At 45.8% G+C, this 23,575-nt stretch overlaps 1 protein-coding gene across 5 annotated transcripts in view; it reads right to left on the reverse strand.

Moving 5' to 3' along the window:
* MYO1C (myosin IC) overlaps positions 1–23,575 on the reverse strand; it is a 52,599-nt gene that overhangs the window by 1,617 nt on the left and 27,407 nt on the right. For 4 of the 5 annotated variants that reach the window (XM_018076755.2, XM_018076756.2, XM_018076757.2 and 1 more), the window contains exons 2-31: positions 17,960–18,115; positions 17,247–17,362; positions 14,042–14,240; positions 13,076–13,156; positions 12,149–12,328; positions 11,844–11,942; positions 11,497–11,610; positions 10,881–10,952; positions 10,496–10,615; positions 10,200–10,282; positions 9,565–9,670; positions 9,365–9,445; positions 8,886–8,977; positions 8,152–8,246; positions 7,938–7,984; positions 7,569–7,649; positions 7,293–7,398; positions 6,672–6,789; positions 6,339–6,452; positions 6,087–6,163; positions 5,865–5,933; positions 5,538–5,622; positions 5,186–5,345; positions 4,398–4,481; positions 2,735–2,828; positions 2,571–2,626; positions 1,975–2,110; positions 1,315–1,385; positions 798–895; positions 449–548 (exon numbers count right to left, since the gene is read on the reverse strand). In XM_018076755.2, the coding sequence (XP_017932244.1) occupies positions 449–548; positions 798–895; positions 1,315–1,385; positions 1,975–2,110; positions 2,571–2,626; positions 2,735–2,828; positions 4,398–4,481; positions 5,186–5,345; positions 5,538–5,622; positions 5,865–5,933; positions 6,087–6,163; positions 6,339–6,452; positions 6,672–6,789; positions 7,293–7,398; positions 7,569–7,649; positions 7,938–7,984; positions 8,152–8,246; positions 8,886–8,977; positions 9,365–9,445; positions 9,565–9,670; positions 10,200–10,282; positions 10,496–10,615; positions 10,881–10,952; positions 11,497–11,610; positions 11,844–11,942; positions 12,149–12,328; positions 13,076–13,156; positions 14,042–14,240; positions 17,247–17,362; positions 17,960–18,085 (3,060 nt within the window). In that variant the 5' untranslated portion in view covers positions 18,086–18,115. Of the gene's footprint in view, positions 1–448; positions 549–797; positions 896–1,314; positions 1,386–1,974; positions 2,111–2,570; positions 2,627–2,734; positions 2,829–4,397; positions 4,482–5,185; positions 5,346–5,537; positions 5,623–5,864; positions 5,934–6,086; positions 6,164–6,338; positions 6,453–6,671; positions 6,790–7,292; positions 7,399–7,568; positions 7,650–7,937; positions 7,985–8,151; positions 8,247–8,885; positions 8,978–9,364; positions 9,446–9,564; positions 9,671–10,199; positions 10,283–10,495; positions 10,616–10,880; positions 10,953–11,496; positions 11,611–11,843; positions 11,943–12,148; positions 12,329–13,075; positions 13,157–14,041; positions 14,241–17,242; positions 17,363–17,959; positions 18,116–23,575 lie in introns of those variants that run through there. The other variant, XM_018076758.2, reaches the window with a different exon arrangement.

Raw genomic sequence — 23,575 nt, forward strand, 5'->3', positions numbered from 1 at the left:
AGTCAGTGCAGTGTGGATTTGTCCTGGATTTATCTCTGGATAACCTTTAATCTGACAGTGCCTAAATCAGCTGTGTGACTGTATCTGACTGGCAGGACAACCACAAACAAGCTGAGAAAGGGAGAGGATTTTTTTTTTTTTTTGCTACCTGTGCTTTTAAATGTATTTAAAATTTGATTTGCTCTGGAGTAACATGTTAACGCCCTGAATATTGGGGGGAAATACAAAGCGAGTGCGAGGACAGTCACTTGCTGAGCCTGAGTAAACCTGGCAGGTCCTCAGGGCTGCAGAAATACAGAGCACAGCTCCAAGTGGGGGAAAGGCTGGGAGACCAGGGCAGTGCAGTTGGCAAGAACATCACATGGCACAGGTCCCATGTGTGCAGGTAGGATTTCATGCCAAAATCCGGGTTTGGATCCAGTGTAAGTGAAGCCCAGCCCTTACTCACCACTGTTAGATGCCCGTTCTTGGCTTTGGCTATGAGCAGTTCTGAGCCCGAGATGAAGTCGATGATCCCTTCTTTGCCTTGGCCCGCTGTGAATTTTATGCTGTGAAGAGAAAGGTGAGAACAGCTCTGCTGAGTGTGTGTGACTCTCCAGGAGCTCAGTGCACACAAAAAATGGTAAGTGGCTGCTTTGTATTGGTGCTTTGCTGCAACAGATCTGTATGTTCAAGGAAATGGAGCCTTAGTTAAGGTGTATTTGGTGCATTTTGAGGGGGTACAGGAATGTTCCTGTAGCCCTTTAGTGCTGAAGCAGAGCCAAGGGGGGCCCCGGGAGGGCCCTGGTGTCACTCACCTGCCCTGGTTGATGTTGACATTGTTGATTTTGTCAGCCAGGATGGCTGTTTTTGTCAGGGTCTCGATCACGTGGTCACTCTGCAGGACAACGTCTCCCTGGGAGGAGAGACCATGGTTTAGGATCATGGCTTTGGTGTCACTGCACCAAAATCACTGCACTGGAATGAACAGGGACAGAGCCATCTCCTGTCACAGGTGAGAAAGGAAAACCAATCCTCCAAGGGGACCAGGCTTGGTGAGGCTCTCAGTGGGTCACACTGCACCTGTGGCAGTCAATTCATCCACCAGGTACCACTGATGGGGACAAGGGACAGCACTGACCCCGCTGGGGAACCACCAGTGGGGAACCCCACCCGTGAGCACAAGTCAATAGAAGTGAAAGGGCCCTGAGAGCTGGCACAGTTACACCCCTGTCACCTGTGTGAGCCCTCCCCTCCTCCCAGCTGGATCTGCTCTCTGTGCCTTTCAAACCTTTCCCAGAGGTGGCTGGAGAAGGGATGGAGGAGCCCCCCTACCTTCTGTTTGTTGTCCTCACAGTGCACGTGCAGCACAAACAAGTTGTCGCTCAGGCTGCTCACGGAGATGCCTGTGGGAGAGAAAGGCCATGTGGCACCAGCACTGCTGGGACCTTGGGAGTGTCCCACCACCTCTCCCAGGAATGCAGCAACTGTTCCCACACAGAGACCCGACAGCTGAGGGCACTGACAAGGCAGCAGAGAGGCTGAGGGGGCTGCAAGGGGCTGAAGTGAGAGGTTTCAGCCAAAGCCTATAATGACCACACTGCACCAGACTTGGCAGTTTTCCCTCTCTGACCAAGTTCCCTCTCCAAAAGGATCAAGTCCCTGATGGATATTTTGAGTGCCAAAAGCTGCAGCAGTGTCCCAGGCAGCTGCTGTGCAATAATGGTGCAACTCCCCTGTGCTGGGGCAGTGCAACTGGGAAATTACTTAGGGGAGATGAATTGAGTAATTTCTGTGACATTTTACGGGATTTAATTTCAGAAAAACTCAATTTCAAGAAATTACAGACTTGAAATGCTTGTCAGGATCAGACAATTCCGTTCTTGTCCAGGATCGGATGATTCTGTTCTTGTCCAGGACAGACAAACTGGATCTTGTATTAGCATTCCTGAACTGAGTGCAGTGCAGGGGGTCTGTTTCCGTGCCCATTCCCACCTGTGAGGTTGGTGTAGTCGATCCTCTGTTTGATCCTGGACTCCTCCACGACGATGGCAGCGCTCTGGGTGAGCAGCAGCTGCCGCGGCCTGGCTTTGTACCCCCGCCGGTCGTACTTGACCACAGGCACTGCATACTGAAACAAGGGTTAGCAGGGCCAAAACACAGCTTGGGGAACCACCTGCAGCCCAGAGAGCGCCCAGGAGGAACAGCCCAGTGCTTGGGAAGCTGGGAATGGAGGAGATGATTCTTTTGAGTCCCGTTCCCTGGGGCAGAACTTCCTTGCTGACCCCGAGCAGCTCCCAGCAGTGCCATGGGGGCTGCAGCTGTCAGGGCTGGGGCCTGCAAACCCCCAGTGTCAGTCTCTGCAGGTTTCTCCCTTCCTCTCCAGCTGCAACCCCTTCACTTCTTAACTGACACAATTAAATTGCCCAAATCTCCTCTTTCTGAGCCATCAGCTTTTCCCACAGACTATCCTCCAAAGTATTACAAGCTTAATACAATGTAAAGTTCTTGCTGTACTTTCCTCAGAAATCTAATCTCTCCTGCTGAATGACTCTAGAAGCTTGACAAAAGTATTGGGATACATATCTCACCTTAAGTGCTTCGTTTTCTAAAGCCTGAAGGACTTTATTATGTATCTCTTCCTTACCTGTATTAAAACCAAAGAGGTGGGGGGTCAGAAAGAAATTTCTAGCAAGAAAGAGTAGATGAATCCCCCCCTTCCTTCCTCCTGTTAATCTTGGCAACACCTACTCACCCAGTCGAGTGTTGATGAAGAGTCTGGGAACGCTCTGAGGGTAGTTGTCTTTTTTACCCTTGAAAATCTCACTGGCAATTACTTTCTGTTCCAACTGCAAGGACAAAAGATGAATTCTTGTTTAGTTTAAGATTCCTCCTTGTTAAAAAGATACATTTGTCTTAAAAGAGATGTTCCCTTTTTGCTTTTATTAACAATTGTCATTTAGTTCTGACCTCCTGAATCATACCAGTCACAAAATTACATCAATATTCCATACATCTCTCACCCTTTTTTCCTTTCTCTTTCTTAAGTAAATATTTTATTTCCTGTTTGAATTTATCTGGACATGACACATAGTCTCTGGATTTTAATAATGCCCATGTTTAAAAAGTCTCAGAATTCTCCCACTGCAGAGCTTCTCTCAACCTCTTCCCCTCAAGCTGCACAGTTTGCTCTTCTGCTCTATCCTTTATGGGTTTTTTAATGCTTAAGACTTACTGCAAGGCTTCAGGGGGAAAGAAAAGTATCTTTACTTGAAGCACTGACAAAAGTCATGTCCTTATCAGTGCTGTGTAACACCTTCTCTGATCTGCTCAATATTCCCCACCTTATCCTGACAAACAGCACAATTCCATTAGGCACCGTATGGCCCTGGGAGTTCCTGTTTGGATGATTAGTCACCATAAGCCTTTAGTCCCTCTGAGGTGGCAGAGTTCCAGGACAGTCACCCCACACTGCACAGCAAGAACAACCCCAGTGACTGGGGAAACAGGAAACCCCGTTGCTGTACTTGGGGCAAATGCTGTGGGTGCTGTGACACAGGACAAGGGACCTGAGATGATTTACAGGGAAAAATGGGGATAAAAAGATCCTCATCATCAGTGAGTCTGGTTTGCTGGGGGAAAGCAAGTGTTCTGCTGAGCTGGTGTTAATCCCCTGTCCTTAATCACGGGCTCAGACACAGTCTCTCCTTACAGGTGTCGATGCACTGCAGCCCTCAGAAGGTGAGACACCGTGCAATGAAAAACCTTCATGGCAGCTATTACAGTTACATCCCACTGGTTTGTTGCCTACATTTCCTTCTATGCCTCTTTACTGAGCCTTTTTTTAATATAAAAATATAAAAATTTATATTTATAAAAATTCCCTCCCCCTACAGTTCCATGATTAAGATCAATCAAATCTCAGTATCATTTTTTCAGTTGCAACAGCAGTTGGAACTGTTCATGTAAGTTCTCTGTTTGGAATATGACTGGGTTTGTGTCTGCAGCACTCTTACTCTCTACTTTACATGGTACAGGCAGAATAATGCAGCTTCTTACATTTTTATCTTCCATGGGCAGAATAACAGGGCCTTTCAGCAGAGAAATTATGTAGGGGCTTGGCTACACAAAGTGTTTAAATAGTACGTATTCAAATACGTATAGAACGGGTTTTCTTTCATACACATTCCAGTCTTTTAGTGCTTTGTCTCTAACCTAAGGGAAAATAAATGACAGTGTTCCTGTGGAGCTGTAACACCACCCCAGAATGCAGCGATTCACGAGCCCCTCCACATCCCCACTGTGCCTCCCCAGCCCCTCCCATCCAGCTGCTCCTCTCCTTCATTCCTTGCAGTCAACAATGCTGAGTTCTGCTCTTGGGAATGTCACTGTGGTTTGGGAAACACCCTAAAGGATACCTGCTGCTTCCACTCGGGGCTGATCCTCTTGCAGTAGCTCCACACCATGTTCTGCAGGCACAGCCGGCGCAGGAGCTGCGACGCCTGAGGGGGAAATCACACGGGAATTGATAATAAATTTATAATAAACAGCTCAGAGCTGCTGACAAACCCAACAGTGCAGAGGAGAAGCAACTGCAGAGAATGCACTGCTGGGTTAAAATGCTGTTTCATGACTTAGAGCTGCTTTTAGAATTAAATAATTAGTTTATTTTATGCCTTTCTATGAGAGTTTGCCCTGTGATGTTCTCCAGCTGCTTTAGAAGGGGGAATAAATACCAGGATCCCCCCACTCTACACTGCTGTGCCCTTCCTTCCTTCCAGCTGTACCTGCAATCCAAACAAGGACCTTTGGATAAGGTAACTGGGATTTTCTGCAATATTTTTCAGATAAACCAATTCAGCCAGAGGCAGGATAATAATGGCAATAGAGGAAGGACATTTAATATGTTCTCACAGGCAGTGACGTTGTCAGTGCAACCAATTTAACTGTCCAGAGGGAGCTGAATTTGTCCAGAGAGAAATGGAAGAGAATTTCAGAAATGGGTGAGAAAACCAGCAGAAAATGGTGTTGCAACTAATGATTTCATGGATGTGCTGTGATTACACCCCTGGATCAATTCCACCAGCAGGGATGCTGGTGCAGTGTGGAACCTGGTTCTCTTGCTCAGAGCAGGAGGGTCCCCTCAGGCTTGTGGTTCCCAGTATTGCCATTTCCCTCCCCCAGATCCCAGGGCAGCCATTCCTACCTCAGAGAGAGACGGGGGAGGAGTTGGCCAGGACTTATCCAAGACATTTTTTGGCAGGTTACGTTTGAGGTTCATGAGGAAAGAGTAGCGGATGTAATCGAGGAAATACTCGTTCTCTGGGCACCGAGGGTGGTTCCGGTAAATGAAACCTTTAATGAACCTGAGGAGGAAGAAGATATTATTAGAAACTTTGAAAAGTGATGTCCTTTTCAATCCAATTTTCTAGGCTTTGTTTAATAGTCGTAATTTATTTTTAAAAAGCTCCAGATACTGTAGTGACAAAGCTTTATTTTTTGCATCTTATTATGAGGGAATAAGTGATGTTTGAGGGTTTGGGCTATTCTTTACACACCTCCTGATGGTCTCCACTGCCCACTTCCTCTTGGCAGCTTTTCGGCGTCCCAAGGTCCCCCGCCACCAGGACTGGATGATTATGGCTAAAAAAACACAAAGACTTTGCACTAAGTGAGGTCCTTCATCCCAGCACTGACTCCAGACAAAGCTGGCACCGAAGAGTGCTCAGGAAAGCCCGCCCTGGAAATAAACAGCCTTCAGCGTGGCATGGGGAAAATAATATAATGTAAGTTTTTAACAACATGAACCATTGGATAAATGTCAGTAAAAAGCACCAGCACATGGAACTGCTGGGGGAACATCTCTCTCTCTGTGTCTCTCGTACCTGAGCGTTTCATGGTCAGGAATTTCTTCCGGCGGTAGAAACCTCTCCACGTGGCCTGCATTTTTGTTGCTGAAATTGAAAGACAAAGCAGCAGTTTGTGACTGTGACCAAGCAGGTTTTGGTAGAAAAAGACTCAACTTTTTAAACAGAAATCCCTCCCTGAACAAATAACAAAAAAAAACAATGAGAAAGGAGACAGCTACTGCAGTGTGAGTGTCTCACCCAGACTCTGCTTCCTCACTTCCAGAGCATCTTCTGTTGCAAACAAGGTCTTGGGAAAGCGGATAAAAATCTTTGTTCTACAAACAGAAATGCAGAATTACATTTAACATGCTGGAGAAGTTTGCTTTCTACCCTTGGCGTCCTCTTTGGGCTCCATAATCCCTCTCTCTGGGTAGAGAAGTCTTATTAAAGAGCCATTCCATGGACACCTGATGATTTATAACCTCAAATGAAGAACACAGAAGAACTAACCGTCCCATTTTGTATTCTTCTGGTTTGTAGCCAAGGTGCTTCACCAGCACGGCCACCCCGTCGTGGGGCCGCCCGTCCCACGTGGGCCACGTTTCTGGACACAGCGACTTGTACCTGCAAATTGGCAGGAGAAGAAACCTCAGGGAGAGAACTCCAATCCAAGAAGAAGGGTCAGAGGCCACGGGAAGGGGGAGAGGCCCCCTCTAGAAAATAGGTCTGTGAGGTTTTAGGGCTGCCTCTGTGCTGTTGAGAACAACTCCCCAGCCTTGGCATTGGTGGAAGGAAGATCAGGGAGAGGCAGCAGCAGTGGAAAGAAGTCCAAGGTAATTTTACCTCTGCAGGAAAACTTCATATTTTCTTCGATATGCAAACCCAGCCCTGCGCACCCTGAGGTTCTCCATCAGCCCCAGGTACTTCACTTGGTGTCTGATAAGAACTTCATCGAATCGATCTGGAGAGAGCAGGAAAACAGAGAAACAGGATCAGTGTGTGGCTGCCCCTTCACCTGGAGAAGGGGAATGCTCAGCTCTTGTTGTGTCTTACACAATCATCTTTAACCTCTAACCCACCCTTGCAGTGCAATTCCCACATAACTTTGTGTCTCCTGCCTTCCCCCCATCCCTTTTTAATAATTTATATTTAGTTCCAAGACAAAGTTTTCCTTTAGGATGTTCTATGCACACAGGAACAAAAAATGAGGGAGAATAAAGGTCATTAAAGGGCATTTATGTAGATTAATAATTCTTTACTTTAACCATGACCCTACTTCACCCAAGACCAGTGCTCCCATTCCAATTCCTGGCTGCTGGCACTGCCACCACCTCCCTGTGAGAAGCTCTGGCACAGACCCAAAATGAACAAATCTTGCAGGACTTCATTTCTGCTCCTTTCTGTGCCTCACTGACTGGGATCTAGAGCTCTACATCTGCCAAAGAAGAGTCCCCAGGGTCATACCAGCCTGTTTAGCATCGTTGGGTTTCATGCAACGAATGTAGGAGGGTTCTTTGGACATCAGGATTTCCATGAGTTTGGAGAGGCTGTTTTTGAACTGAGTTGCTGCCTAAGAGAAAAGAAAACTATGTATGAAGCAATGACTTAGAGCTGGTGACTGCAAAACTCGGGCTCCCAGCTTTGAATGCAAGGGGCTCTCACTGGGATCACCATGTTAGGGAGCTCATGCCTTTAAAAAGAGGAAACAGCCCCATTTCTCTTCAGCTCTCGTGTTCCTACCGTTTCAGGTCTCTTTTTGTCTGTCAGCTCTGTCCTGTCGAAACACTGGTTTATGATGGGGTTCTCTGAGTTGCACATGGTCTGCAGAGAGAGACAGGTTTTCAGAGATGAAGTACAGACCATTCCTCAGTGAACCACACCAGAGAAACATGGGACAAAAACTGGGTTTGTTTGAGGTTTTTTGGTTTGTGTTGCTGTTTAATAATAAAATGAACGTTGGGCACCTCAACTGCTCTTTTCATAGCACAGACTTATGGACACATGTTCTCCAGGTGGAGTCTAGAAGAATCTTTTCCCTCAGGTCCATCCCATTTTAAACCCAACTGCTCATTCTGCAGGGTGCTGGAAACATCCTCTGTCCACACTCACCTCCTTCAGGTTCCGGAAGAGAAGGTCATTGTTTTTATCTAGAAAACCTGGAAGAAAAAGAAACCACTCAGGCTCCCACTGCTCTTCCCTGGGAACTTCAGGGCAGGAAAAATTCTGTGCCCAGATTTTTCTTTACTACACAGTGGAGCTGTTTTAACTCAAAGGGCAGGGGATGGGAGGAGGAGAAAAGGAGGAAGGTGATGCACAGACTCACCTGCCACGCTGTAGGTGACGTCCCCAGCGTAGTGCGAGAGCCGGAATTCCTCCCGCCCCAGGGACTTCCGTGTCTTTTGGTCAGCGAGTTTGTGCCTGGGGAGAAAGTCAAAAAGCTCCATGAGAAACAAACATCTGGGAGAGTCACTTCAAAAAGCACCGTGATGTTCAGTCCCTGAGCGAACACAGAAGGGGGACAGGGAATGGAATCTGACCTGGTGATTTTCAAGACCACAAGTAAATCAAGAGTTATCCACCAGCACATCATAAAAATGTTATTAAATGTATTTATGTTTATTTCAAAGGGGTGCATTTCAGTGTTCCTTGCAGAGGGGTTCTGCGTGCACATGAGATGCTGTACAGGTTCTAAGCTGAGCATAAGCAGAACATTCACAATAAAAAGACATTTGGAGCTCCAAAATTGAAGTAAATAATCTGAAAGGTGAAGTGGCAAGTCAGTAACGAGAGTTTTGCTGCCCCTATTGTATTTTGAAGCTCAGGCCTGAGAAGAGCCAGGCAGTCAATACTGCCAACTTATTTTATATTATCTTAAATCACAATCAAATCTCTGCAAAAGAAAACTTGATCATCCTTTATGGGGGACCCAGCACACCAAGGATGCTACTGCTCTACACACCATGAGTACAATGTTTTCTAGGAATAACTAAAGCTCTGGGCTCTCTCACACACTTGGATCTGACCAGTGTAACTGCCCTCAGCTGTGGGAACACTCACGTGAGAAAATGAGGGTGGTTTTTCACAGTTTCCTCCAGTTTCTCCAAGAATGTTGTATCTGTGGCATCCCCAGGTCTCAGACACTCTTCATCCTACAGACAGACACATTCCAGGACTGGTTTCTGACTGGGCCTGTGGGCACCCAGACCAGCCCTGACTCTGTCTCACTGAAACACCACCCCAGTTTGGCCCTTTGGCCTTTCCACAGGTAACCAGCTCTGATTTCAAGGAGTGAAGAATTGTTGAGCTGAGAAGGAAAACACTTCCCTCCTTCCAGACTGCCTGGATTGGGAGCTGCTTTCCCCAGAGTCCATGGAGGTGATACAATGGCTTTTCATAGTGTCACTGTTCAGTGTATTGTTGCTCTCCCCACCTGCTCCAACAGTCCTAACATAAAACTGTTTTATTTCTATGTTCTTGGCCTTGTTTGCCACTACACTGCCCCAAACTTTTCATTTAAAAAGGTGCTTTCGACTCACCAAAATAGAAATGATGCCTTTGAATTTCTCTTCCACCAAATCACAAATTATTTTGTTATTGAAATACTGAACTGGTTCCCACTGCAAAGACAAGAAATCACACTTGGGGGTGAAAACAATCCTAGGCTGGAAAAACACATGGAAATTTCAGTGGGGAGGTGCTGGGAAGGAGAGAGTGAAGGGATGACATTGGCTCTTACCGCGATGCCTTCAGACTCGTATTCCTCTTGCTCTGACTTTAACGTGAGCTCTATGAAGAGCTGCTGCAATTTTTCATTACAATAATTAATACAAAATTGCTCAAAGCTGCAAACAAAAATCAGAAAAACAATCACTAAGACTGTACCACAAGTGAAACAGTGGGAGCAGCATGAATATAGTAAATCAACAGAAACGGAAGAGGTTTTGTGAAATGTTTATTTACTGGCTGTATAAATATAGTAAGTTGATTATTTAGTGAAACTTGGTTACAGAAGGAGGGAAAAACAACAGGAAGGATGGAACATGAAGGATGGAAATATGGAGGAACACAGAAACTTTTAATAAGTGACCAATAACACTTCAAATTTGAGAGTCTGTTCATTGCTGTCCCTCAGGGAGGTTCCAGACTGACCCTGGCTGTAAATGCTAATTATTAGCTGGATGCCCCAGGTGTTAGAGTCCCTGTGATTATCAGTTTTCCAACTGATTTCCTGAAGTTTAAATTCCACCTCTTTCTCTTATTAAGAGAACCAGAGATGGAATAAGGCCTTGAATCCCAAAGTAGAGAAACACTGTAATGAATGAAGTCATGCAGAGTTTACTCAAAACTCAAGAGACTTTGATTGAAACAAACCTGTTGTGCTGGAAAACCTCAAATCCATAGATGTCAAGCAATCCTAGAACTGTTGTACTTCTCCAGCCTGGAAACTTTTCGTCCTGCAACAGAGAAAAAAATAAATGTAGATTTGTACTCACAGCTACGATCCATCACCAGATCTTGACCATTTAGTTCCAGCATTTACCGCTTAATTTGGAAAACAATTTATAAATCACTAAGGCTTGGAACTTGCATTTACTGCTTTGCAGCTAAAAGATTTGGAATTTCCTTTCACAAGTGGTTGGATATCAAGAAATAAAAGGTTCACTTGCCTTGTAAGCCAGAGACTTGTTGACCTTGTTCACCAGCCAGGAGAAGGTGCGTCCGTAGACAGCCTTGGCGAGGGCGTCCCTGGCATAGGCCGCCTGCTCCAGGTTCAGGGGACTGACCAGCTGCAGGCAGGAGCAGACAAAAGCCATTCAACATCCACTCCAACAAGAGATTCCCCTCCCCTGGATCACTATTAATTAACAGCCACTCCACAGCCCGCCTGGGCTCAGCTCCTGGCGCTGCCTCCCAGATGAACAGTCACCAGCGGGTTGTGGGATTCCTGCACTGAGTCCTCTGACAAGTGAGAAGGGACTGTTGGGCTCTGGTATGAGAGCTCAAGGTGTGTTAATTCCATGTGCCTCCCAGATCCCCAGGTCCTGTTCTTACCTCTTCCCCTTTTGCTATGATCTTCTTGTGGGTCAGTGCATCCCGAAGAACAGAGCCTTCCACTGCTAGAAGCTGCAAAGCAATGGGATATTAAATTGATTTTTGAAGCAGTATGTTCCACTTACTAATAATAGTTTTAAGACATCAGAAAGGCTGCTTCCTAAAATCCCAGTCCAGTGAACCAACCCTTGGTTTCCCACTCACACTGCAAGTCTTCTGCAGCATCAATCCCTCCCTTTTCTCCCACACATCCCCTCCTTTCTGGCAGTGATATGACCTAACAAATACATTGGCTTGATGATTCTGGCACAAAGAAGTGACCAAGCAAAGCCACAAAGGTGGGTTTTTCTTTAAAGTTCTTCTCCAGATTCTTATTCCTATCTCTCTGCCTGAAGGTGAAAACCACAAAGCAGTGGTGGATCAGGTGGTAAAGAGAGAGGATGTCAATTAAAGGGTTTTGATGATAATATTTGCATTTTATTTAGGTCAAACCAAAGTAAAATTTATGAGAGCTTCTAAATCATATTCTAAAATTATATGATGGTATCAAGTTCAAAATAAGGAAACTGCCACCATTCACCTTTCCTGTAATATCTCCCTGACTGGTGATACTCACCCTAGCCAGGTATTTAATCTGATTCTCTGTAGTGACCTGAGAATTTCCTTGCTCATCAACAGCAAACTGCACATTCCCCATGTGCAGAACACTGGCCACAATGCTCAGCAAATCCTGGGATGGAAGCAAGAGGCAGAAAGTCAGGATGATGAAACGAACACACAGTGAGGTTTTTATGTTAATTAACATTTCACAAGAACATTTTGTATCTTTTTCAGGATTTCGGTAGAGAATACATTCACTCTGAATTGATTCACTCTCATTTGATTGCAATCAGAAATCCCAAGTCAAAGTAGAAAAATTCTTTAAAAGCAGGAAAATCAGCTGTGCTTCCACACATGCCTCACCTCCACCTCACTGTCACTGAAGCCAATAATGGACAGGGCTCTTCTCATGATCTTCCACTCATTTTTGTCATTTATGGAGCTGACCCTTGCACAGTGACCCTAAAAAGACACAGTTTGACACAAATAAATAAATAACTGTCAAAGATACATTATCCATGCTCAATGCACTTCTGTTATATGCTTCTTTTTAACAGCAGTCATCTCAGAGTTATTTCTGAAGTGAGGGAAAGAAACGACAAAATCAACCGAGAATATCTTGGTTCTATAATATAAAAATATTATAAGAATTACTGGTTAATGCTCACCTTTACTAAATAATGATACTGCTGTGGGTTCTTCTCGAGGCCCAGCCTCCGCAGCAAGTCCTCCTCTCCTCCCTCTAGCAGCTGGTAGAAAATGTGGAAGTTCCTCTCGCCGTGATTCTGGTGCACAACTCGGGATTTCTCCAGGAGGTAGTTCAAGATGTGGCCCCCGACAGGAGCCCCCTAAATCAAACCAGGTACATTGAAACAGTTCATCAACATAAAGGAAAATGTTTCTGCTTCTTGGTTGTCTATTCAAAGACAAACAGGATCTGAAACAAAAGCCCATAAAAACACAGAAAATCATCTGTCATTTTGGATCACAAGCTCTATTTCAGCTCCAGCACGGTGATTTGGGTGCTCAAGTGCATGCAAAATGAGCTATTGAGTGACAATGACATGGTGTAACACCAATCCTGGCCACAGAACATGTTGAATGGCATGTTGTCTTGTGTAAAATTCCTTCTCAGAAGGTATTCACAAAACTGTAAGGGATTGTATCCTGAGATGTTTAAAGGACTGCAGGATGGCAATGCTGAGCTCCTCAGATCCTGCAGTGTGGGACACCAGGGATCAGAACGGAAACAAACCCTGTGCAAAGTTACACAGGACAGAGATTATCTTCAGATCACAGCTGGATTATGTGGATTTAGTTCGGGAGTATCCATTTGCACAGTGCACATATACCCTAGGAATAAGAGGATTTAATCTCACTGTCTCCTTATATAGAGAAATAAGGGAAGAAAGAAAGGAGAGTGAGTACTATAAACCCACTGGAAGTAAACTTTGCTACCACAGACTCTGCTCACATTGTCATCAAGGAAATGCAAAACAATTGCTCCACACACACATCAGTACAAGAACACACAGGCAACAGAGAACTGCTATGACTGGCACAGCTTTCAAGGTACAAAACAGATTTCAAGTTACCCTGTAATCAAACTGCACATCCATGTATTTCCCAAATCGACTGGAGTTGTCGTTTCGAAGGGTTTTTGCATTTCCGAAGGCCTGAAATGAAAATGATTAGAGAGAAATAAATAAGTACCAAATAAGATTATTTATAAACACTTTGGTGAAGCTGCCAGTTATTTGTTTACAGCCACTAAAGCCCAGGATTTTCCTTTCTGCAAAGAAAAACAAGAAGGAAGCAGATTGCTCCCCAAATTCTAAGGCTGATCTTTATACCCAGTGCAAGCACTGCAGATGGAACATCCTCTGAAAATACTTCCATCCCCTCAGCAAAGCTTATTTTAATGCTGGTCCACTGTTGACAACATATGTCATGTCTGACAGTCTTTTCAAAGGTTCCTCTTTCCTCACAGCCATTTGTTACAGCCACCTGCTGCTCCACTGACAACAGGCTCTATCCCAACAGGACAGGGCCTGCCGGGCTCTCCCTGCTCCTGGGAGCACACCTTTCCCAGGATACAGCACCCAGCTGAGCATGGAGCAGGAATATCACCGGGCACTACACAGACAGCTGGGGCTGGACACTAGAGGACACCACAGCACCAGAAAATGAACCCACAAACGCATTTATCCGCTGCCCACTGCAGTGTGCCCCTTCCTGCCTTTGCAGACTAACCCAGTGAACCAGAGCTCTTCCCACTCCAAACTCCCCTCTCTCCCTGCAGCCCCGGCCATGCCAGAATTCCTCCCAGTGGAGTGGAAAGAGCCAAGCGAGCTCAGCAGCAGCCAGCCATTCCTTTGGCTTGGAATCAGAGCGGGATTCCCCGGTGTGCAGAGCAGATGATCTGCCCACACACCATGACCCAGCGCTCCCAGGACACGCTCTCCGCTCTGTCATGTCCCGTGGGGTCCCACCTCCACCACCCCCTCAGCTGGAAAATGTGTCACTGCTGTGACTCAGCGCCAGGTTCCCGTGGGAGTCACCTCCAGGACGGGGTTGGACTGGAGCAGTCGGTCCTTCACGGTCTCGACCTGCTGGCTGGCGGGGCAGGTCACGGCGTAGTACTGCAGGATCTTCTTGGTGGCCTCTGTCTTGCCAGCCCCGCTCTCCCCGGAGATCAGGATGCACTGATCCTTCCTCTCCGTGCGCAGGGAGCGGTAGGAGTTGTCTGCAATCGCGTAGCTGTGGGACAAGGACAGCCAGGCATTGGTGTGGCTCCTCGGGTGAAGGGCAGAGACCCCTCAGAGAGGATTATCCCACCCTGAGAACTCCGGGCAGACACACCCCAAAAGAAGCATCTGCCCCAGTCCATGGGCTGGGTGAGACCATATTGCTCCTTCACACTGGTGAAGACACAGGAGATCACTCCTTTCACAACTTAACCACTGAGCCCAGTTTCTGCAAGGTGACAGCACAAATTACCAAATTCCTTCACAAACTGACAAAAGAAGTTTCTGTAGAAGTTGACTAAATGATGCAGATCAACTTTTCTAAATATACATGATCTCTCAACATTGGTCCCCCAGGACAAAAAAGCTTAACATTCAGGAAACACCTTGTTGCCCAGTGGTGTTTATTCTTGCTTATCTTTTCGGTGATGACACACTCAGGTGGCCACAGCTGCACTTTGCTATTTGGGTGGATCCTGTAATGTGGCTCCAGAGTAGCCCAACCTCTCACAGCTTCCCTTGGATGGTAGGAAGAGTTGGATGAGCCAGCACAGACTAAGGAGCATCCTGCAGGTTAAGCTACCCTTCACCTTAGGCCAAGCACTGCCCAAAACACCTCCTGCCTGCACAAGCCAGCTCTGGCCCTGTCCCTGCTTCCTCTTTGCTGCTTTTTCCTTCCCTTCTCTTTTCCTGCCCATCACAGACCAGACAGGATTTCATGCCAAGAGTTACACAGTTATACACACTCTTAGAACACCAGAGAGCAGGAGGATGAGTGACAATGGTGGCAACTGCTCATAGAGGGAGAGGGAAAGGACAATGGGAGAGAGTAAAAGAGAAGCATCAGCCCTTCACAACTCGTCTAGACAACCTCCATAACAATATTTTCAGCTGTCTTACATGTGGTGATCAAGCAGATATCCTGTCTTCATACGCTTGACAACCTTCTGCTAGCTTTGCTTTTTTTTAATTTTCCTCTTTTTTTTCTTTACCTCTCATGCTGTGCAATTAATTAGAAATAATCACAGCAAAATAACAGCCGTGGCCTTCTCAGGTCTATTAATACTTGGTGCTAAGGCAACACCAATGAGCTACCTAGCAACACAACTCCACACTTACCCCACTGAACACATCACGTCCTTCTCCTCCCATCCAAACCCTGCCTCTGGAGCATTTTGCAAACAGCTGAATAAATGTAAATTTAATTTAAATTTGAAGAACTGCCTCTAGACTGCGTGCCTTTATTGGGTGGTTTATGGCACTGTGAGCTCCAGCAGTCACGCACAGCACACACAGAATCACTTCAGTTAAAGATGTTTATGGTCCCATTTGCAGCCCCCATCTCCAAACCCCCTGGCAGGCCATAAAGAGGACAGGATGTGACAGATCCCTGGGAAGTGTGCTGTGTTCCAAGCCCATAGGGATAACTTTCCTCCTCTGAACGTGACGCACTTCCCAGAGAACCCACAGCTCAGGCCTAGACTTAAACTAGTTTGACACTGGAACAGACATCTTGAAGAATTCTGGCTTTCTAGAATCAGTTTAAAGGAGGAGAAAGAGGGAAAAAAGACACCTGAATTACTGTAAAAGGAAAAGCTCAGAGCACCACACTGCAGACAGGGCATTTCGATGCTCCTCAGAGTAATTTTAAATGCATACATCATCAGATAATGCAATGGAAATAAATAATGCAATGGGGTTTAATGGAAGGGTAAAAACAGTTAAGAAAAACACTGTTTTCCCAGTGGGAGCAGCAGTGGTATCCAGCACTACAGTTCTCCAGGGTTTACTTATGAGCTGCATGTTTTACAACTTCTTACAGGACTAGTTAAAAGAAAAGAGAACAGCCTAAGAAATAATCAGCTGCCCTGTGATTTGAGTGTAGCACATATAGGAATTAAAGCACATCTGCTTAATGCTTCAATCCATGAGCACTGCCATCATCCTCAGTCCTGCACCTACTGCACACAGAAAAAAGGAGCCACAGTCCCAAGGATTTTCCAGAGAGTCCCAAAACTCTCATCTAAGGACACAGAAGCCCTTCAAGAACACCCTGGCCAAAGTGGAACATCTACACCAAGGGGAGAACTGAGGAGGTTTGAATGCAGGGTTTTTTCAGGTTTAATTTTCCCCCACGTAGGTTCACACAATAAAAATCACATTTTTACCATTAAAAAATACAACCTCAAGTGTTTAGACTTTCCCAAGTAATGGTGTTTCTCCCCCTCTCTGTGCTTGCAGCGCATTCTGTTTTGTTTACTCTCCTGGGCTACGTGCCAGCAATAAGAAACAACCCAAATAGTTCACTCAAAAAAAATATCATTTACTCTTCCAAGACCTCTTAAAAAAACCCCCAAACCAGAATACAACATAAAAACCCCTCCAAGAGGTGCTCAGAATTTGGCCCTTGGTCCTGAAAGAAAACATTCTGAAGCCATGTGGCCTCAGCTCTCAGCCATTCAGTCTGACAAAAAAATTCAAATGCTTTCAAAAATAACTTTAAACCTCAAATTTTTTTTCTTTTTTTTTCAAATGGGAAATTGGGAACACTCACCAGGCCAGACCATGTAAATAAATACATTCCTTGTTCCAACAGGCTGACGGTATCTTAGCAACAAGGGAAATACCAGATAAATATTGGTCAGGCAGTACCAGCAGAGGTAGGAAAGAAACCCACACACAACAGACACACTCTTTCCCCTGGTTAGCCCTGTGCTGGGGAAACTCACGGCCCGGACACGGAGACCCCAAGTAACCCTGGAACAATGAACTCCTGTCCTGCCAGGAAGGAACTGACTCCCTTTCCAAATACTGCTCTTGCAAAGGCAACTCATCCTCTTTGGAGACAGGAACAGGAATAGAAAGAGCCCCAAACCACACCCTCCGGAGGGTCCTTTATATCCCTAGGATTTTCAGTGCAAGGAAAAGTCCTATTTGCTTGTTTTCACACGTCACTGCTGCTCACACCTGCATGGGAATGGCACAAAACTGCTCTGTTACCCACAGGCCACTCACTCACAGGTGAGGAGAAACTTCATAGAAGCTGACGCCGCGGTACCGCTCCATGTTCTGCTTGCTGTAGATTTCCAGTTCCTTGTACGGATTCACAGACACCAGAACGGAGCCGATGTAGGTCTGGAAAAGAGAACAAAAAGCAAGGAGGTTACAGACAGTCTGGCAGCAGAGTCTGAGAGCTCAGACTTCTCTGAAGGCCAAGTGCCTGCCCTGGGGATGCTCCTGAGGAGCTTCCAAACAGGCCAAGGGTGCTGAGGCAGTGATCTCTTAGTGCTGTGAGAGTGACACTGCTGGAGTTATGCCAGACATGTTATCCTTGCTGGACCCTTGCTGGATAAACAGCACCTGCAAACGGGTTTAGTGCTTCTAACAGCAAGAATATTGGATTGTTTCTGATATACATTTAGGATCAAGTTCAAGTCTGGGGTTGCTGGAAGTGAGTGAATTCATGATGTGGAAGAACATGGTAAAAATCGGATTTTCAGTGCTGGCAAAATCTGTAAATGCCAGCAGACCTCAACGGGAGGACTGCAGGGAGTCCCTACATCTGTCAACATGACAGTATCCCAGACTAGCTCTGACACAAGCAATGGTCTGTGAAAGTTGACACCACCACCTCCAAAGCCAACCGCAGAGCAGAGCTGGGTATGTCTTCTGCACCAAACACCCACATTCAGGTCAGCGATGAACACTCTGGTGTCTGTCACTGCCACTCACATAGATCAGGTTCTCCTTGAAGCGTTTCCGCAGGTTTTCAATGAATGCTGCCTCGCTGGTGAAGTTCTCCAGCAGGACAAAATCCTGCACCCCAACACGGTCCCGGGCAGTCAGAGCGCTCTCCATGGTCAGCCGGATGCCGTTAGCTCCTAATCCCTGCAGCCAAGAGCAGAGGAAGGTTGGGATACCTGTGGTTTTCAAGCAGCTCTCCCCATCCACAAGAACCACAATTATCCATGGACAGCCATGGATATGAGAACAATCCCACCGCTACTGTTGAAAACGCTACTCGGTGTGTACCAACACCTGATCGCTTGGCTTACACCAACTGCTTTGATGGAAGACAAGACAGCATGGGGGAAAAGTTACTGCTAGATTTCCAATAACTTTAAATCAATCAATCAAACAAGCATTTGATAAAGAGAATAAATCTTGGATTTCCTTTCCCAGGCATCCTATAGCAGGAGTGGGACTGAAATGTGTTCTCTCCACCTCTCTTATCTCATTTCACAACGGGAAGCCGTTTCGAGGTACGGAATCTTTTATGACTAATGGTGATTCATCTCACAAGCAAACAGTTTCACATTGCTGACCAATTTAAAAGCTGTTACAAGACAACCAATGGGAAAATTTGGCGAAAATTTAGAAGAAAGGAGAAATGGGCATTTCTGCGTCCCACGCCACTGAATTTAGACTGTGACACTAACACACATCAAGCAACTTCTATTCCCTGACCTTCTTTTAAAGGTTACATTTTTGATGTGATGTGGGTTCAGACACAACCATCTTTGGAAAACACTCGTCTGCTGACTTCTGACTTCACTCAGCCTCACGTACTAAAACAGGGAGGGGAAATGTGCACCGAGTGGTGACTCAGTTGCTGCTTGCCCGGAAAATCTCTACACGACAGAGAGATGATGTACAAGGCGTTCAAGATGAGAGACACCACAGAAACCAGAGACAGGAGATACAACGTGTTGAACCATTTGCCTCACACCTGTCTGCATTTCCTTATCATACTCTGAAATCCTTCCTACTTTGCAAACTCCTCACAGCAAGCAACCCTTCTCCTAAATGATCTCCCTAAAGCACTAATGCACTGCAGAGAATGTTGTTATATTCTGGGATGTTGCCATTGCTGGCACAAACACCACAGATGTTCCCATCTAGGAGCAATACACAGACACCCTCTCCTGCAGCAGCATCACGAACTGGGAATGCTGGACCCTCAACAGTGTTGTCCAGCCCCAAAACCCTACACAATGATGTAGGGGACTTTTGCTGATTCACATTGCCTGGTTTTCTTCTCTCCTCTCCTTCTCAAGATATGACAGTGGTCAGAGTACAGGGACTGATGGTGTTCAGGGAAAAAAAACAAAACCAGCCTTGGTCAGAAGAAAATTTACCTGAAGTTTTGTTAAACAGTAATAAAGGCAAGAGCTGCTGAAGTACAAATTTGGCTCTAAATGGGTGTAAATTCCCTCAGCCTGCAGTTGTTTTGACTTACCAATCATTTATTGGTAAAAGATGTTTTTGATTTGGTAAATGACTGGTAAATGCAGTTTTGCCTATTTGTACAAGTACTAACTGGCTTCCTCCTCACAAGTCCAGTGCCTGGGCAGAAGTGATTGCATGAAACCAGCAGTTTTCAGATAGGAAAATTAGTTCCTTCTGGAAATCTCAAATCCAGATCCACTCTAATGGCTCAAATACCACAAAGAAACATCATTTGATTTCCTCTTTTCTTTTTTCCAATTAGTCTCATGGTCTGGAAGGCCTGAGTTCTAAGCTTGGAAAGACCCAGTCTGGGAGGGATTCACAGATACTGTCATCAAGTAATCTTTCTAAAATGCCCCAAATTTTCCAAGCTAATTCCTCCACACCTTCAGCAAAATGCTCTGTTGTTTTCTTCTACCCTCTTAGCCAAGGTGAAGAGAAAAAGGATAACCCCTGGAGAAGGAAGGTAGTGAGACAAAGGATAACACTGGCAAAAGAAAAAGAGATAAACATACAAATAAACTCTGCCTAGAAATTAGAACTCTTCTGCCAGAGTGGTGCAGCCCTGGAGCAAGTTTTGGACAAGGTAATGGGAACAAAGGCAAAACCAAAAGAAAATAACTACTTTTCAAGTGGGTAAGTTTATAACTACAGCCTTAAAACACAGCTGCCTCAAAAACGACTGAGGAGAAACTTCCACCCTCGCACAGTTAATCCAAGTTTATATAATCCTAAAGACTTTCACAGAAAACGTCACTTAGCAGTTTCAGCAGCTCTTTCATCAGCCACTCCCTCGGCCCAGGACAAACTGATCCCAGCTGTCCACATCCAGGCGAGGGAAGAGCCAACCCACCCCACTGACAACACACAGAGCTGCGCTCCGGCCGCCTCCCCTGGGACAGGCATTTAAGGCCAAGTAGCTTCGGTTTCCTCCACGCTTTTGTCTTCCCATTCAACTCCAACTCTCTCTGTGAGAACAAAATAACTACCTCAAGTTTTCATTCAGTCTGTTTGAAAGAAAAAAACACACCGACCCCTCCTTCCCCCAAAAACAACACAACTAAATGCAACTTTTGAGCAGTAATTAAACGTGACCAGGTTACCCATCGGGGGACGTGCTGCAGTCAGATTCTCCAGAATATAAACTTTACTCAGTGTTGTACCCTCCCAAGCCCAAGTTCAATGCAAATATAAACATCAGCCATAACCCACAGCTGAGTAATAGGCACTTCTCAGTGCCAGCATTTGCTCATTTGCTTTATTGCATATGTCCAAGTCTAGCACCAGCTTCAAATGTCAGTGTTAACTGTTTGACTGCCAATAACTTCAACAGATGCAATGTAAAAGGAGGTGCAAATAAATCCTTTTTGCAAAATGGAAACAGAACAGTAATGCAGAAGGAAGGAAGCAGGGAAAGAAGACACTAGTTAGGAAAAAATAATCACAGTGATGACCATATGTTCCTACTGAATGATGAGTGTGACAGTAAGGCACCGAATAAATTAAAATAACTAAAATGTTAGTTATTTTCTGTTAGCAGGCAGACACCAAATATGGTGGCTGTAAATCAGTGCTAGAAAACCCAGTCTGGGGAGTTAAATTTGTTACAGTGGGGCTAATTAACCATTAAAGCAGTTTGCCTATGGACAGCACTGGCTCCCCTGGAGATTTCTCTGTGCCAAACCTCCCCCGGCTGACGTACAGTTCCCTTACAACATCCTCTGCCCCGTACTAGGCAAGAGATCAGCTTGGACAACTCCAAAAGCCCTGTGGTAGGGGTATGTATTCCAGATAATTACAAGAACACAGATTGTGAGGGTCTGATTAGACCCTTCCTTGTGAAAATCAGTTTTCTGGAAGCTGCTATGAGAGTGCAGTGGTGGACGAGCCCTCGTGACAGTGAGAACAGGCAGAGGGACCATCCCTCCTGCCCTCTGTGCAGCTGCACCCTTTGGCTTGTGCAATAAGATAGACTGGAAATCTGACAGGCATTAAAACTAACTCAGATTGATTTTTTTTTTAATTGCTTTAATTCAGGTCATTTTCCCACACTGGTTCCACATGTAATCGCTCGCAGTGGCCACAGATATGGTGATGGGGAACCACAGTGGAGTCAGGGATGAGCAAGAATTCAGCTGCAAGGCCAGTTCCTGCTGTCTTTCAGTGCTTGTGAAATGACCACCTCAGAGGCAGGTCAGGTGCAGCCTAGAGCTCAGCACCAAACTGAATATGTCCCCTCCTCTGGGCTTTGCTGCCTCCCTGGCACCAGCTTACACAATGACCTGCCTCTAACCCAAACTAATGCAACTCACTAAATCAGCAAAACAAGGACCAGGAAAAGAGAAGCTGGTAGTTTTCTGTCCAGGCTGCGAGTTCAATCACCTTACAGTGGGATTGGGTGAGTGTCAGACCCAGGGAAAGGAGGAAAGGGAGCATAGGTGCCCACTGACAGTAAGTTATCTAGGTCAGCTCCACCATGTGCAGCTGAGCCCGGACTAAAGGGATCAAAAGGAGGCCCAGGCTGAGTATCCTAAGCATTGCAGGATGGATACACAGTGCTAATGCCACACCCAGCACAGGCTGCAAACAGTGAATTGCAAAAATCTGAGCAATCTCCATGTGATCTTGGTGCCTGTGGGCTTAGGAGTGCCCGTGCCTTCCCTCAAACTCGCCTTTCATCCCGCACTAAACCCGCTGTCCTGCTGGTCACTCCTACCCGAGAGTGCACAAGCTGACTCTTGCCACCACATTTCTCAAACCCACCCCATGGTACCGTTTCAAGGGACTCATTCCCACACTATTTTAACCCACTCTTCGCTTTTAATCTCTTCTCCAGAGCCGTCAGCACAACAGTGGCTCCCAGCCAGGAAGGGAAAAGCCGTCACTCCCGAATGGTGGGGACCAGGCCAGTGCAATTACCAGCACGGTACTACTTCCACATGCCTCTTCCCTCCCTGTGATTAAATTTTGGGAAAGACTTTCCGCTGGTGTAAATTGGTGCTGCTGAATGCAGCCTGCAGAGCCAGGTTTACATTGGCTGAGGTTCCAGCCTTTCTTTGTATTCATACAAGAGTCAACAAGACCAGAAAATACCTTTGAGCTCCTGGGACTACAAAACCACTCAAGACTGTACCAAAGAGTTTCCTAAACTGAACTAGTAAATCGCTGACATGGTATTGTGGAGGTGTAAACACATATTTTTCTTTTAAACTAAATGCCAAAGTATGATAAAGTTTTTCCTCTGCTTAGGACTTGGAGAGCTCATACACCTCAACAATGAAAAACAGGACCTTTTGCTCTGCACAACAAAATCCCAAGTATCCGAGTCAGCCAGCCTGAGGACACTGGGGAAATTTTCTTGTGTGCTGGAAGATGGAGGGTAACTCTGCCATGAGCACAGGGCTTCAGGGCTGATGTGAACAGAGCAAGAAGTTCCCCCTGGCTTTGTCCATCAGCTGGTCCATGGCCATGGAACATCCAGCTCAGTGGGTATAAGAAGGACTCATTCCCAGAGGGGTCCCTGGGTAGTCCATGTTGGCACAGCAATTCCAGACACACAAGTGCTGCTGACCACTGAGAGAACAGGCAGCACCTGGAGCATCAGCAACTCCCTCTCCTTCCTGAAGTATCCATGAGTGATGCACATGAAAACACCTGGAGTTCTCAAAGTGAATGGTTTTGGATGGAGCAGGGAAACTCCATAATTAGAAAGAAAAGTCCCAAAGTAAACAGGATTTCTGCTTCAACATCTAAAAATGTATCTTTTAATATTTTCTTCTGGCAATGTATTTTTACAGGTTAGACTGTATCCATTTAGGAGACTTGCACTTAAATAACCACAGGAAGCGGGTGCCATATGGAAAGAGGCACCTTTATCTTGGTATCAAGTGGAAGATGATTGATCTGCAGGTTCCAGAAATAGTTACAAAGCCGGGAACGGAAGAACAGGCAAGAACCAAATGTGAGTGGGAAGGGAAATTCAGATTAGATTCTGGAAGACAATACAAGTCTGAACCAAGAACGAACTCCTTGTGGGGAGGTGGCAGTTAAAAAACATTTGTCTCCTGGATAGTCTGACATTCTTCACTGTCATGCCAAAGCTGCAGGAAGGAAAGAAAA

The sequence above is a fragment of the Manacus vitellinus genome, unplaced genomic scaffold, assembly GCF_001715985.3.
Source record: "Manacus vitellinus isolate BGI_N305 unplaced genomic scaffold, ASM171598v3 scaffold_32_pilon, whole genome shotgun sequence".
Classification (NCBI taxonomy): Eukaryota; Metazoa; Chordata; class Aves; order Passeriformes; family Pipridae; genus Manacus; species Manacus vitellinus.